The sequence below is a fragment of the Catharus ustulatus genome, chromosome 5, assembly GCF_009819885.2.
Source record: "Catharus ustulatus isolate bCatUst1 chromosome 5, bCatUst1.pri.v2, whole genome shotgun sequence".
Taxonomy (NCBI): domain Eukaryota; kingdom Metazoa; phylum Chordata; class Aves; order Passeriformes; family Turdidae; genus Catharus; species Catharus ustulatus.
The window spans coordinates 12,343,130-12,359,305 of record NC_046225.1 but is presented as its reverse complement, the minus strand read 5'-3'; the positions used below and the strand labels follow the sequence as shown (position 1 = coordinate 12,359,305).

At 39.2% G+C, this 16,176-nt stretch overlaps 1 protein-coding gene across 4 annotated transcripts in view; it reads right to left on the bottom strand.

Annotated features, from left to right (window-relative positions):
• The window catches only part of LRBA (LPS responsive beige-like anchor protein), a 365,003-nt gene that overhangs the window by 88,638 nt on the left and 260,189 nt on the right, over positions 1-16,176 (bottom strand). For all 4 annotated transcript variants that reach the window (XM_033059906.1, XM_033059908.1, XM_033059907.1 and 1 more), the window contains 3 exons: positions 15,423-15,563; positions 12,875-12,994; positions 2,546-2,698 (listed from right to left, as the gene is read on the bottom strand). In XM_033059906.1, coding sequence (XP_032915797.1) covers positions 2,546-2,698; positions 12,875-12,994; positions 15,423-15,563 — 414 coding nt within the window. The remainder of the gene's footprint in view (positions 1-2,545; positions 2,699-12,874; positions 12,995-15,422; positions 15,564-16,176) is intronic.

Genomic DNA, 16,176 nt, shown 5'->3' with positions numbered 1-16,176 from the left:
TTGTAGCACACAGCTTGATGTGGGTCTGGTTATGAGAAGCTGAAGTATCACACTGTAATAATCTGGAAAAGCAGAAAGCTGCCAACACGAGGCTGCAAACAGGGGCTTGGGCTGTCTGGCTGCCTGACGGGCTGCAGGAAATATGATTAATGAGCAAGGTATAATGATATCAGGAACCCGATTAGCACCACAAAAAGGTCACAGATCAAAGTAGTATGCATTTCATGAGCTCCAATCGTTGTATAAGATCTGGGGACTTAAAGAGGTAAACTCAAATGCAAAGGAAAAAAAAAAGATCTGTGTGTCATAGCTTGCAAAATGAGCACTTGGAATACTGTAATCCCTATTTTGTCTGAACCAGGAGGCAGCAAGGAAATATTAGCTGAATACATCAGCCCATGCCACATTGTGGCAAGCTTTTCTTCATCATATTAGTGTGGATCTGAGCTTTAAGCATTCTTCCTAAACACACCTATGCTACTTGAAAAAGAAATGATGCTGATTTGACGCTGATGGTATTCAATCCACCAAGTATTAACAAGGAAAAACAATTTAATATTTGCATGTAGTTTTCTCAGTGTTATTCCATGGCAAAATTGGCAGAGCCCAGAGGGCATCATCCACACCTGCCAGGCTCACCATCACCAGAATAAGTTTAACTGTGTCAGACAGAAGCAGTTAATGTAATTCACTGGCACACAGGTTTAAATTTAATGCTACCAGACTGACCAAAACTTGGTATCTAAATTACAGAAGCAGTATCAGGGACCCACAGCTGTAGGTCCTACCCTTTTGGTAACACTGGACATCATTTGGATGATGTCTGGCACATTTTAATACCAACACTTGATAAATTATTTCCTACTTTTGTAATTAGCTTAAAAAGAATCAGGTTCTTTTCTGTCTATTTAATACTTGAAAAAGCTCATGTTGTTAATACTGCACAAGTGAGAGATATCAAAGAGAGCTGCAAGAAAGGCAGACAGGAGCAGCAGATCGGGAAATTAAGGAAGAATGAGAGAATGGTAGGTCAGAGCATACAAAGAGGTGAGGGTGAGAAAAAACTGACCCAAGTCTCAAAATTAAAAAAAAAAAATTAAGAGCTAACATCTTAGACATAGAGGGAATGGGAAAGTGAGAGCAACTTCACAGTGGGGAAAACAAGATCTGTAACTAACAGAATAAAAGTATATTTTAATGCAAAAGCTAAAGCACCAGAGTTGTGAGATATCAAGGCCATCATGTGCCTTTAACAAGTCTGCTCAAGAACACAGCTTTGCATTTCCCAGGTTATTCTGAAGCACCAGCACATGCCAAGCTCACAGAGGTGTCAGGCTACCTCCCCTACCTATCACCACAACCGAGATCAAAAGCTGAGTTTCAATATGGTTTGCCAAGTACTCCTGCTAAATGTTACTGTATTCCATATCTCATTTAAATAAAATTTGCACATACACATGGATGAAGGAAAACACTAAACCCACCCAAGATTCTTTGTGGTGCATATATCACTGCCTGCATGAATCCAGGCCACACAGCATTTCTGAAAACCATGGTACCATGTCACCAGTAAAAGTGCAGTGTAAAACATTATCATTAACCTCTGAACCACAGATTCCCTCTGATATGAAGGTTCTCCAGTGTTATGAAGCCAGCAACAACAGAACTTCTTTGCTTCCATTTCCTAACTTAGGAACATCAGGATGTTGATAAACTTGGTATCTGAAAGGTTTTTGACAGTTTCTACACCTTAATTCAGTATTTCCCGGTTAGCTGGTTACCACTTGAAAACTGCGGCCTCATATTTCAAAATTCATTAGGAAGAGCTTCTGTTATTTATTTCAGAATGCCATCAATGCATAATTGTTTCATTTTGAGAAGAGCCTCACATAGCTTTTGAGAATGTGATGAAACACCACCAGTGATAGTGTAAGTTATTCTATAATTCATTGCACTAACCAGAGGGCACCTTGAAGACAGGCAGTGCAAAAAACTGCATTTCCCAAAACAGGGAAGAGAACAGTAGCACAGGTTTGGGAATGAGGTGAGGCAAAGGTGAATTTAGTTTCATTTGCTTGTAAAAAAAAAAAAGGCTCTGAAAAATATCAATTTAATGGACAAAATGGAAGAGGTGGAAGAAGTTTGAAAACTCCTCTTGGGAGTTATACGGACACTAAAATTAAGACACCTCAAAATCACATTTAAGCCATCAGAGTGATAAATATTTTCATGATTAAACAAGCTTTTCCAAGCCTTCTGTAAAGGCTGGAGTGATGATTTTATTAGCTCTTTAGAACCACAAGAGCTGACACAGAAATAGAGGAAAAGCTGCATATTTTACCACACAAACCGTTTTGAACATCTCTAAAAAATAAGCAATACTATATTCCTTTTTGCTTCCTACATTTGTAAGCCTGCCTCTTCAGATAATTTCAGACATAGGACTATGTCAATCACAAATACATATTGCAGGCAAACATTCAAGTTATTTCAGAAGAATCCTGCAAGACAAAAGTGACTGGACAATGGAATTCAGAATTCTTACCAGCCTGTTTATGCGAACAAACTCTTCTGGGGTTTTGGCCCACGGTGGAAGTTCAACATCAGACACCACTGTTCCATCATCCATCACTCCCAGGTTGTAATTGTTGCTGTTGACAAATATCTCTGGGAGGTAATAAAATTCAGGAATCAATTCCTGTAGATAAATGACAAACAATGCCACGTTATAAATCCTGTAAGAGGATGCACTGTGTCATGTTAAAAAAAGAAATTATTAGGATGGAATTAAGCTAAGAGAATATACAGAATTCTCCCACAGACATCCCCCCCTTCCCTACAAGGGAGAAATCCCCCTTTCTGCACTTTCTAAAATTTAAACCTGTAGATATGATGACTCCTTAGCATGCTTTAACATGACAAAGAACTGAGACACAACAGGCTTTTATAAACCAAAAATGCCTGAACATTGATTTTGGTTGCATATTATGCACAGCAAAACTTATAAAAATAAAGTAACAAAACATCACATGGTACAGATAACATTTAGTGGAAAGGTACAGATAATCAATGATGATCAAAAGTAGTGGAAAATAGATTGTTCCACTTTTAGGACAGTATACATTTTAAAGTGCTAATGCACAAACAGCAGTTAGGTGAAGCCAGCACCACAGATATTAACAACAAAAGCGTGAAACTCAGCTATATTCTTATTCTCTCTAATGTAAAGGGTCTAAGAATCTAATATTTAGGCTATTACCTAAGATAGTCAATGCCCAGAAATAATTTTTTGTAAATTCTAAAATACCTGGAGTTATGCCACATGTTCTATAAAATCAAACAAACAAAAAAACTAAAAAACACCCAAAACCACACAAAGCTGAATTAAGTCAATGTTTTTCTTTCACATAAAGTTCATTTACTCAATTATGTGTCCAGTCTATAAGTTACAGCGAAGAACCACGCAAAATTTCACACACAAGAAAAAAAGGCAGGGATTTCATGTGGTTACAAGGTCTGCACTAAATTCCTTGTCAGGATCATCACTGCTGTAAATAAGTGATGTTTTTCATGTTCCAAGCCTGTGCTGAACAGGACTGGAACTCAGCATTAACACCTCCCTGGCTGGCCCGCTCTGCCACCTCTGCTGGCACAGCTACCATGGCTGAGGGGAAACAGCACAGGAATTGTCATTTCTAAGTCTTCTCAGAAAAACAAAGGAATAGTAATGGCTAAGCAAAAGTTTTATTAAGCAGAAAATAATACATTCTAGCGCAAAACTGAACATAACATGCTAAGAAGGAAAACTACACTCAAACCCCTAAGGATTTTCTTCTGGATAAGTAGATTGTTTCCTTGTTTTGCAAGCAGATCTGCAACTTCCTAAGTTGTAATGCATTTTATAAAATACACAGTAGTTAATACATAAATCTATCTAAAGTAAAGGGATTAGAACCTTATTTGCACACTTCTACAAAAATATCTGCAATGTCCAGGTATAGACATTTGATAAAAAAACCATAAACACACATATTTCTGCCCTATATTTTAAAGGTAGGTTGATTGGGTTTTTTTTGTTGTTGTGGAACTTGATGTTGAGACTTAAATACACCCAATAAACCTGGCAATTGGACGGATTTAGAAAAGTCAAGCCACTAAATTGGAGAATTTACTTCCATTGTAAAGGAAGGATCAATACACATAATTGCTTCAGGAAGTGTATTTCATAGCAAATGAGTGGTGTAAAATTGGTCTTCCACACAGCAAGTGCAAGCTGCAGGCCACTTGAGAAGTAGGAAAAAAAATAAAATAAAATCAGACTGCCCCAGTGGCTTTGTCCAGCGTGGGTGGAGGATGCAGGCACTGCAGAAGCTCAGCAGATCAGATCTGAAACGCTGTCCTGACATGGGTCAGTGGCTCAGTGGTGTCCCAGAGAGCCCCTCGGGGCCAGCTATGGCATGAGCAGCTTTCCAAATGGCTGAGTGCAGCCAGCAGGTCATCAGATTGCGGGCAAGGTCAAGCCGAAGTAGCCAGGGCAAAGACAGGAAAGATCAAGCAGGAATTAAGCTATTATCACCTCCATCCTTGTGTGAAACACTGCTTGGCTTTGAATTGTACATCTCTTTGTTTACAGGCTCCCTAATTAACTAGGGTAAAAACGTGCTTCTGTACCAAATGCTCCACAAGTAGTTGATAAAAAAAGACTTGAAACTATTTCACCGCATAAGCAAAAGAACAAGAATGCAGCAAGGATAAACGCTGTAAAAAATAAAGTTTGTAAAAATTGAAGTAACACTGAGGTTGCTACAGTTTTTACCATCAGAGAAACCAGCAAAGAAAAAGCAGAGACACAGGACTGTTAATCTGATAGCAGCGCACACCACAAATATGAAACCATACCCTGGTTCTGAACACTTAAAATACAAGCTCATTACATATGTTACCAATGCTTTTATTTCTTCTTTAAATACATATCTGTACAGCTATTCATTAGTTTCTTTCAAGATCAGAAAGCATTTGGCTTTCTAGAACACATTGTTTTCATTAGGTTACACAGAAACAATATGCTGGAAACTTCAAAATTATCAGTAATTTCTACTAGCTTGACTATTAGAAACTTCTCATAAAGCTTTTCATTACTCCAGAAATGAGTTTTCAGAAAGTTTTTCACTGTCACCATTACAATCTATTTCTACAAAAGGAGCTTCCTTGCTATGTGATTTTCTTCTCTTGGCCATGTGCTAGCATTTACCTACAGAAATAGGGAGTGCAAACAGATGCATGTGGCCATTGGAAACGTGTTGTATTTAGAGCCCATTTTCAATGGCTTCATACAGGTGAAAATGATAACAGTACTTAAAGAAAACAGTTTTTCCTAAAACCAGCAAAGACACCTGAAAACAAAATATTGATTTTTATTAAGTTAATAAATATTCTTCTTCTATTTGGCAACTGGAGTCCTTAACAATCCTTCTCAACTCTGTTTTCTTAAAATCTTTAAATCACATGCACAGACTGACACTATGACAGCAGATGCTAACCCAGGTGTGCAACTCCAAAAACAGAACTTTCTGAACATGCAAGAATGTTAAAATAAAATCAATGAATGCACTTTTTGCTTGTTTTAAATGGCAGGAGGAAGGAGTTACTCAATGTTTTCACACAAACATCACATAAATATGTAGGATCACACGAGAGGCCAGAAAGAAGAATCCTTTACTCTCACTCAGAACAGAGACAAGGACTGGACTAACACAGGGCAAATCCATGGATATTCCATCAGCTTCTTACAGCTTAATGGTTATGAGCTAATCCATGCTTCTGATCTGTAAAACCACTGTAGTTTTGCCTGCACAGGTTCTCCTTTAGCTCTTCTAAAACTGCTCCCTGGCAGTTCCAGTGGATGGACCCAATGCCCATTTTGTGAAACCCAGTAAATGTTAGTTCCTTATCTGCACTTCCATGCACCCTTCCAGGTATTACAGACCTACATGACCATCACACTCTTCCTCAGAGGTCACTTTTTGCAAGCTAAAGGATTCTAGTCACTTCAGATTTGTCCCCTCTGGAGAATTTCCTTTCCAACTAAAAATTTTGGTTGCCTCCATACTTTTTCTAACTCTGCTGAGTGAGCTCCTTCTGAAATGTTCCACGCTCAGCACATGCACAGAAATGGTAGAACTGCCCCACATTTCTTTTGTTTAAATTTCACAGAAAAAACCAAAACATCTCTATGACTTGCTGAAGCTCTTGTTTTAGGACTTGTGTTTGGAAATTACTTTCTGAAATTTCCCTGCAGGAATTCACCATTTCTACAAGGCAGAGTACAAGACCTCCTTATGGGAAGCAATACTTCAGTTGTCCTGCCATGCTTTTCACTTCAACTGACGAAGGAGCTCACAGACAATAGTAACATAAATCAAATACACAGTATTTTCTTTACAAAAACCCAAAACCTGCCATATCTAGATTTTTTAAAAAATATTGTTACAATTCTGCATATAATTAAAGTACAATTTTTCTCAAACAAAAATTGCCCTATAACCATGAAAACAATGATTCCTAAGGAAAATTCACTAAAAATAATTTTTACAAAAATGCAATGTCAACAGGATGTCAGTTTAACAGTTGTAATTTCTTTTCATATAGGCTACCATGCACAAAAAAAATAATACCAGATACTTTGTTTCATCAATGTAATTAAATGCTATTTTTTCTTTTGTCTAGAAAATAAGTTATGCACTTTAAAGCAGTTATATGCTTGCCAGAGGTGTCTAGAAACAATGACAGGTCCCTAATCATATTAAAACATTTATAATATACCAAATTTTTGAACTAAATTACTTCACAATTATATTAAGCAATATTAAGCCTATATATAACCTGTCAAACAGAATAATAAAAACACATATTGGAAGTCTAGACTTTTATTCATATCACCACACTTTATTTCTTCTGTTAGGGACTTAAATGGCATTCAAGAAATATAAACTAATCTATCAAATTAACTCAAATTTCATTTTTTCATCAAACCTCAATGAAATTATTTTCAAGACTGTTGGGAAGTATAATTTCAAACTACCCATGAGTTTCCCTCCTTCTGGTATATGTGTATTATTTCTCATGAAGAAATTGTCAACTAAGAAATTGTCTCAAGACACTGCCCAGAATTCTTCCAACCTTTAAGAAAAATACTTTGGCAGGCTTCCATTAGAATTCTGAAGGTAATTAATAAAGAAATTAGTTTTGTCAATGTCTAACCACTCTGTTAAAGTTTAAGTGATTATACATCAAACATTTTCTAGTTTGAGAAAAATATTAAATGTCTCAGTAATTCACATTTAAGCAAAGAGAATTATAAAAAGTCCAGTATTTATTTAGTAGGTTAATGAAACACATGATAGCTACAATTAAGAGCTGATTCATTATTGATCAATAAATAGATTTTATGTAGTCAATACCTCATTGGATTAAAACTCGCATCTTTAAAGCACTTTAAATCATGTTGCTCTCTCTATTTACATATGCATGTGTGTATATATATTTCACAAATTATTTAAATTTTACTTAGAATCTAAGTAAAAGTATTCAATGGTTATGTACTGACCATATTTATATACCAAGTAATTCAGATTAATTTGACAGAAAAAGAGGGAAAAGATGCATGTGTAACTACATTCCTTCTCCTTTGGACTTCACCCATAATTTATTCTAAATTTGTAATTTAAACACCTACTCAAGGAGTGCAGAGCAGATATTGAAACTATTTATGTCATTTTCAATACAACCATGGCTGGTTATAAAAGAAGCAGATCACAGGTATTAGATGGAACTTTCTGATCCACACATCCAGATGTCTGTATTTTTACCAATTGCAACTCCCACAGATTACCATGCACAGATCTGACTGAATTTAGAATATAGTTTCTTTACTTTTTTTAAACTCAGGGAAATACTCTCCTGTTACAGGTCTTAGCACAATTTTACACAAAACTAAATCTTTTATGAAAACCAAATATCTGCATCCTAAATATGTTAAATATTTTACTACACCAGACATGGAATTTATGATTAAAAAATCTGAATTTCTAGGTACTTGCTACTGAATTTTGCTGATCATTGCTCTTTTTGTGACTACTATGACATGAAATTTCTCCTATACAAAGGCCATGTTGACAGTTTGGCAGCAACTTTATTCCAGTAACTTTTGAGACTTTAAACACGAAGCTTGCTTAAATAAGAACAGTCTAAAATTATGTGATGTTAATGAGATTTACAATAAAATTAACTTACCAAAACAGCATTTCTGTACCTAAAATTCAGCTGTTTTACACTATGAGGATCATAATTTGCCAAACATTCCTACATGAGATACAAGTTCAGCTATCCAATACCATTCCCCCAGCCTCACAATAACTGCCAAAGCTGTGTGTCATACAACAGGATTTCACAAATTAGTATCCATTTTATGCTGGAACAATCTAGACCAATGTAACTGGAGTTCACTAATGTTTTCTTTAATATTATGGTCTCCTAGCATCTCTCTTTGAACAAAACTAATCCAAAAAAAGCAACCCAAAGCAACCAACACAAAAAAGAAACAAAAAGCAGCAGAGGAAAAGGCATGAAGAACAGTACATAGCTCTATACTAGTGACTGTAGCATGGTTAAAAATTGTGAAAAAAATCAATTACATTAAACCAATCTAATTTTCTTTGCAAAAGGAAGCTGCAGAAGTGGCTGGTGAAAGAAAAAGTGGCAAGGTGTTGCTTCACTTTTGAGAAAGACCTCTGAGACTGCCCCAGTCTCCCATGACATTCCTACAAACAAACTAGAGAATGGAGATGAGATTGGGTTACAATAATGTGGGAGTAGCCAAGCTGGAAATCCATATTCCAAGGGCAGTTATCAATAGTTCACTGTCAGACTAGGAGGACATGGTAATGGAGTCTGCCCTGCTCTTAATACCAGTCAATAATCCCATTAATGGCCTGGCATAGAAGAAGCAGAAGTAAAATTCCAGCTGACACTGAGAAGGCTACACAGCTGCTTAGAAGACAGCAAGATTTCAGATTATCTTGAAATCTGTATATATGGTACTAACAAAAAAAACCCAATGAAAACCATCAGCAAACTACAGTGGAGAAGTGGAAAGTACATGCAAAGTGCAACGTAAGTTACAATTATGCCATTGAATATATAATGAGAAATACATTTACTGCAACAGGTGAGCTGTCAAGCCAGAAGGAACAAGGGAAGGTAAATACTGCCAGGCTATCCAGGTTTGCTTTTTCTGTGGTATTAACAAAACTAACCATAATTGTTTGCATCAATAACATAAATTAAGAAGTAACTGAGTTACTGGTCATGCCTATATAGTACTTTAAAAGTACCAAGTGGTACTCTCAAAGTATTGAAATACATTCAGTATTCTTTAGTGCAGAATATTTAACTTAGAAACACATGGTTAACCATTTAAAAGCATCAGTCCTGAGCTACATATAAATAATACCAGAATGGTAGTGATACACTAGCAAACTTCCAAAGGATTTTTAATTTGCATTGCTCAAATAAATGGATAGGGAGAGCTAGGAAATTGAATTTTATGCAACATATCACCTCTTGAAATCAAAATCTGCGAAGTTCAAGCAAAGGTTAGCCTACAGAGGAGCACTGGTTTTGTGCTTTGATCATTGATCCGATGCTTCCCCAGGATATTGACACAGATCGGTTGTGAGCACACATATGCTTCAGCTTTCTCTGCTGAAGTGATACCAGCCAGCAAGAGTTCTTTCCAAAGCCAGCTCCTGCTAGTCCTCCCTGTAACAGAGTCCTTCCAGCTAAGATTAACAATAATCTTAGAACAGCAGCATTAATAACTGCATTCATTTTTTCCACACAAGAAGCAAGGAGAAGTAATTTCTTGCAATCAGCTCAATGGTTCCAAGTATCACAATCTTTTCAGCTGGAAGAGGACAAACCCTTCTTTTTCCTTTGTGCCCCTTACTTCCTAATAACTACAGCACAATTACATGTTCCACTTTATTCAGGCTCTTCCATGCATTAAGAGCATCAACTAAACACAGTCAAGTAATAGGAGGCCAAAATGTTGCACTTCTGCATGTAGAATTTGTATTCTGCATTTAGCTGTGTACTTCACAAACACTTGCAAGGTAAAGCACCAAGTATCAGGAAACTTGGTTTTCACAGCTGTAATGAAATATGGGGAATACAGGAATTTGCAGCAAAGATGGAAACATTCAAACACTTTCCTGTCTGGTTCTTTAAACATGTCCTATGGAAATCTCGATCTCATCCCTCTTCCTGGTTGCTCATCCAATCTCACTAATAAACTCCTACAGTCAATCTTAATACTCATGCAGATGTTTCACAGCAGCATCACGTAATTCACAGCAATTCACATCTCACAAAGCTGTAAGCAACTCCAACAAGTCATCTTTTACAGTAGGCATGCCTCAAAAGGCAGCACCAGCTTGCACACATATCATTTCCAAAAGTTACCTAAGCTTTTCTGAAAACACCTCCTGTAGTAATTATGGCAAGACAGCCATGAATGGCACCATTACCAGTCCTTTATTAAAAATTTCTTATGCCTTCTCTCAGTAGACTTCACCCAGGCAACTCCACACAGCACTCACTCCTTCTCTCTTCAAGTTTCCTTCTCTCCTTTCTGCATGACAGGCTAACCCCAAGCTGTCCCTTACCCAGCCACCACACCCTGTCTGTCCCTCACACATCTTCTCACCTTCTCTGTCCCTTGCACGAGCACATGTCCCGTCCTCCTCACAGCACAGCCAGCAGATTCCATCCCAAACTGCAGCACACTCCGGATCTCCAAGTGCAACTTACTCTCCAGTAGCTAGCCCACACTTTAATAATCTCCATCCTCACTGGGCAGGCAAGGCTGTCTCCACTTCTCTGCAATCAGTACAGCTTTAATTCATTGAGGAAAATTGCCTTCTGAACTATCCTTACAAACTATTCTCCTACAACTCCCTACACTGATTGCCAGGGAAACATTCACTGCTTTTATTTTTCTGTTAGGAAGGTTGCTTTGATTCTAACCAAGATCTCCCTGATATTTAAGACCATTAATGCCTATCCTATTCAGCATGGGCAGCAGAGATTCTTTCCTTTTTTTTTTTTTCTTACAGTAGTCTCCATGTAATAGGGCACAAGTTCCTCCTTAATCTGCTCTGCTTTACAAGAAGAATAAGCATAGCTACCCAACCTTTCCCTGCATTTTATTTTCAAGACCTTGCATTGTTATGATTGTTCCAGTGTGGATTCTCTCCAACTAGTCTACAACTATGGGTGTAATATTCCAGCTCAGACTAAATCAAAGCTGGGCAAAAGTGAAGATTTTTGTCATACATTTGGAAAGTTCTATTATTTCCTGTTGATGTATCCTCCCTGAAATGTTACTCACCATTGTTATACCATAATACCGTTAATTTACATGCACTGGTGATGTACTAGAACCCTAAATCTTCTTTTTTTTTTTTCCCAGAGGTTTGTTCCTTCTGTTATAAATGTATGAAAACCTGCACACAAATTATAATTATCACTTTTCCCTAATAAACTTTACCTAACAGTTTTCTAAAATAATTTTTCCCTTCTACGAGAAATGCTACTGATTTCACTACACTTCCAGTACCTCCCAATCCAATATCAATAGAAATTGAGGCCTAACCTGTTATTATCAAGAAGAATTCCCCTCAGTACATCTTTCAATTTTAATAATGAACTGCTGGTAGCTATTCTCCAAATACAGTGGATTCTTTTAGACAGAGTAATCCCAGCTCACTCATAAGACAATGTAAAAAACTAAGATCATCATCTGCTTCTTCTCTGCTCTTGAGGTCTGTTACCTTTTCTCATCAGAAACTGTGATTGCTTTGACATAATCTCTTCTTGATAAACATGTGTTTCATTTGCTTGTCTCCAAGCTATCTTACTGGCACTTAAACACAGTCTGTTTATTTGCCTACATATTTTTCTGTGAATTGTAGTTAAACTCACCTCATAATTTCTAGGCCCCGCTTTTTATTCCATATGAAATACTTGATTTGTCCACTATTGATATCTGTCTCCTTCTCCATTTCTCAAAAAAAACCCCAAAAATGCACTCTAAAATTCCATTTGCCAATCTTGCTGGTTACAAGAAAATTAAGCCCAAAATGACCAATTAATTATTTTGAAAAAAAATCGAGTGTGTTTGTAATTTCTAAAATCTTTATTCCTAATTTCACATAGACATTATATCTTTTTCTAAGTGGTATTAATTCCACTAGTCACTGATTGCATTTGATTTTATTAGTGGGGACTCACAGATACAAGAAAAACATCCCTTTTTCAACCATGTCAGTTGACAATTTTTGCATTCCATTAATTTGCAAATCAACCCTTTCCTAAACTGTCTGCTCACCATGCATACAGTGAGTGAATGATTTTGTGTCACTTAGGTCTCTTGCTGGTTGCATGACTTCCTTGAGCTGGACCCTGATTTTCTCCACATTACAATTTTCCATTCTTCCTTCCATTAAAAAACCCAACTCTAATATTAATCTACTTTCTTGGATATGACTTTTCCCACCACTGCCAGCATCCTTGTCTCTCGTTTTCCTCCCCAGTTCAAAATATTTCAGTGTCACGGCTAAAAATGTTTGCTAGAGTTTTACAAAAGAATTCACTGAAATATTTTGACCAAAGTAAAACCACGTGTCATCTCCTTTGCATCTTTTCCCAAATGATGGGATAGCTCCCAGTCTTCTTCCTTCCATCCTACACTCCCAGCTACAAGAAAGGCAGAGGCAGTAAAAAACATGTTAACACCTTTCAGGAAATGTTTTACCTTGATGTCAGAAGTGTCACGCTGACTGTTGCGCCACGCTCTTGAAATAGATGAAAAAGTCCTATCTGCATGATCAAACTTCCCACCTTGTAGATTTAGGAAAAGTGTTGTGAAGGGTTCCTAAATACACCAAAAAAAGATTAATTAAATAAAAAACACCCCAGTGCATCTGTTCAGAAATTTCAGGGTAAAACAAGGAATTTATCATTCTTTTGGGATGTGGTTGTGAATGATGCTATTTTTCTGGCAGACACATGATTAATAGCAAAGGGTTAATTCTATTATTTAAGAATGAGAAATACAAACTGATGCTTGTTTGTTCAATTAAATGTTTTTTAATCTTACTCCCTGCATACATACTCAGATAAATAAAAGTAAATAACACCAAAAGAAAATACTCAAAGGCTAAAGTAGAAACTACAGTTCGTGTCAGTTGTGACACAAAATGCTCTCAACAACATGAAAAAGCTCAGGTGCTTAGATATTTATTAAACTAGCATGTAACAAAAATAATGTGCTTCACTTTGTTCAAGGTGATCTGTTAATCTAAAAGGTGGCATTCAATACTGAGAGCTTTAGGACTGTTATTGTTTCATATATAATTTACGATTTAGAAAAATGTTTGGAAGATTTAAAAGCCTCCTCTTAGTTAAAAAACACTTAAGCACATATTAGTGGATAATTGCTTGAAATTAGCTAAGCACTATAAATTACTTCAAGGATTTATGCATGCTTGTACATTCTAACAAGCTTTAATTAATGATGTGCTGCTAATGCCTTCCCTAAGAAATTACTTCCTAGGAGATAAATCGCCTTTCAATTTTATTGAAAAGTGCATTGTTCAACCAATACATTATCAATATGTACCAGCTCAAAGTTACTTCCATACAAAATGCAGCAGATTTTTAAAAATTAATTATTTACATCACAGAACTTCATGATCATCAGAAACCAACTCACACTCATTAGGAGGGGGAAATTAAATACAGTAGTTTCACGAATACAAGCCGCACGGATTATAAGCCGCACCCCTGGTGCCTCGACAATGTTGCTGTCTTTGTCAATAGATAAGCCGCACCCCGAATATTAGCCGCACTTTCGTTCGTCGCGAGAATCCGTGCGCAGCTTTCACAAATTGGCCAATTAGTAAGAGGATCGCGGCATAGCGGGCTTTACTGGCTCGGGGCGGGGCCAGGCAGGCTCGGCCCGCTCATGGTTGCCGACGGGGCCGGGTGGCCCAGCTCAGCGCCACGGCTCGGCGGGGCTGGCCGGGTGGTGCTGCCGCCGCCGCCGGGCTCGCTGGCCCCCCTCTCCCGTCAGCACCGCCCCGCTGCCGCGTTCGCTCGCCCGGCTGGCAGGGCTGCCGCAGCCGGGCTCGCCGTCCGCCCCGCTGCCGCTTTCGCTCGCCCCGCGCCGCGCCTCGCGAGCGCCGCGCCCGCCCCGCGCCGCGCCCGCCCCGCGGAGCTTTCGCGGCTCGCGGCGGCGCTTTCGCGGCTCGCGGCTCGCGGCTCGCGGCTCGCGGCTCGCGGCTCGCGGCTCGCGGTTCGCGGCTCGCGGCTCGCGGTTCGCGGCTCGCGGTTCGCGGCTCGCGGCGGCGCTTTCGCGGCTCGCGGTTCGCGGCTCGCGGCGGCGCTTTCGCGGCTCGCGGTTCGCGGCTCGCGGCGGCGCTTTCGCGGCTCGCGGTTCGCGGCTCGCGGCGGCGCTTTCGCTCGCCGGGCGGCGCTTTCGCGAGCGGCGCTTTCGCTCGCCCCGCCGGCAGGGCTGCTGCCGCCGCCACCACGCTCGCCGGCCGCCCCCTCCCGTCTGCACCGCCGCCGCGTTTCCTCGCCCTGGCCGGCACTGCAGGCCCCCGCACCGCCGGGTTCCCCCACGCTGCTGGCCCCGATTATGCTGGGCTTCCCCCGCTGCCAGGCAGCCCCACCCGCCGGCCTTCCTGCTTCTGCCATGCTCCCCTGCACTGCTAGCCCCAGTTCTCCCGGGCTCCCCCGCCCTGCTGGCTCAGGCTCTGCCGCCCGCCCCCGACACTGCTGGCCCCGCCTCTGCCAGGCTTTCCCACCTCTGCCGGGGCCGGCCGGGCTCCAGCTTGGCTTGGGGCTGCCGCGGGCTCTCACTTCCGTGTTGGCAGCTTTTAGAATTTTGTTAATAGATTAGCCGCCCCGGAATATTAGCCGCACTTCCGGGTTTCCACCAAAATTTTGGTCAAATTGGTGCGGCTTGTATTCGTGAAATTACTGTACATTAATTGGGAACCACAAATGCTTGGTACTTGGTCCAGTCAGAAAATATGCAAGGAAGGGAAGTTAACCATGTTTAAAGAAGTATGCACACTAAAAAGCTATTTTTAAGGAGAAAAGGCTTTACTGATTGGAAAAGGCTGTACCAGAAAAATTGAAACTTTCTGTTTGAACTTTGGAGTGCATTTCTCCTATGTTACTGATTATAATTACTAGAAAATTTCAGTACTCTCATATACCATTCAGGTTTAGTTTAGCTGTTTGCTGCTTTCATTATCATTTAAAGGAAGACCATTTCTAAAAGATATACTTACAATCCTTAACAACCACGTGAGTGCAAAACTTGCTGTTGAATAATGAGTGCCATAGTGAAATTTTGGGACCTGATCGTCTTCCCACGATTCGTATCTCTCGGCAAAGAATGCTGCTCTCTTTGGGTTCAAAGCTCCAATAGGCTGCAAGATGGGTAAAAATAAACTCAATGAGCAAATAAGATTAATGTCAATACTATCACAACATACTCCCCTTGCTCTTTTTGGTAACCAGAATTATTGCCATGCACAGAGAAGACTGGGTTTGGTGCTTTGCAAAAGCAGATGTTGGATCACCTGAGGAGATCTGTGTATTTGGAAACAGGATTCCATGCACACACACATGGCTGGCTGGAAAAATCTCTCCAGTAATATAGGCTCCATTTACTGCTGATTCAAGTCACTGACTCCATCCAATTCACAGTGGAATGTCTGGGACAAAGTGTTGTTTAACTTGGGTGCCTGTGGATATGTGTGCATGTTGGATACACTATTAAGCCAATAGTAAGCAACATTGAGAAACGTTTTTTTGGAGAAAAAGGTACTGATTGATGGGGTGACAGAATATTAACAGTGGACTTGGAATTTTGATATTACTATTCTTGTTTCTATGCTTTCTATTTAGCACATCAAGCCAAGTTTTACTTAATTCATAGAATCGTAACCTTTGAAATAGACAAATGAAAGATCAGAATTTCTATATAAAACATTGATATAAAAGAAACAATGTATGTATGACTAAAAATGTCTATTACAC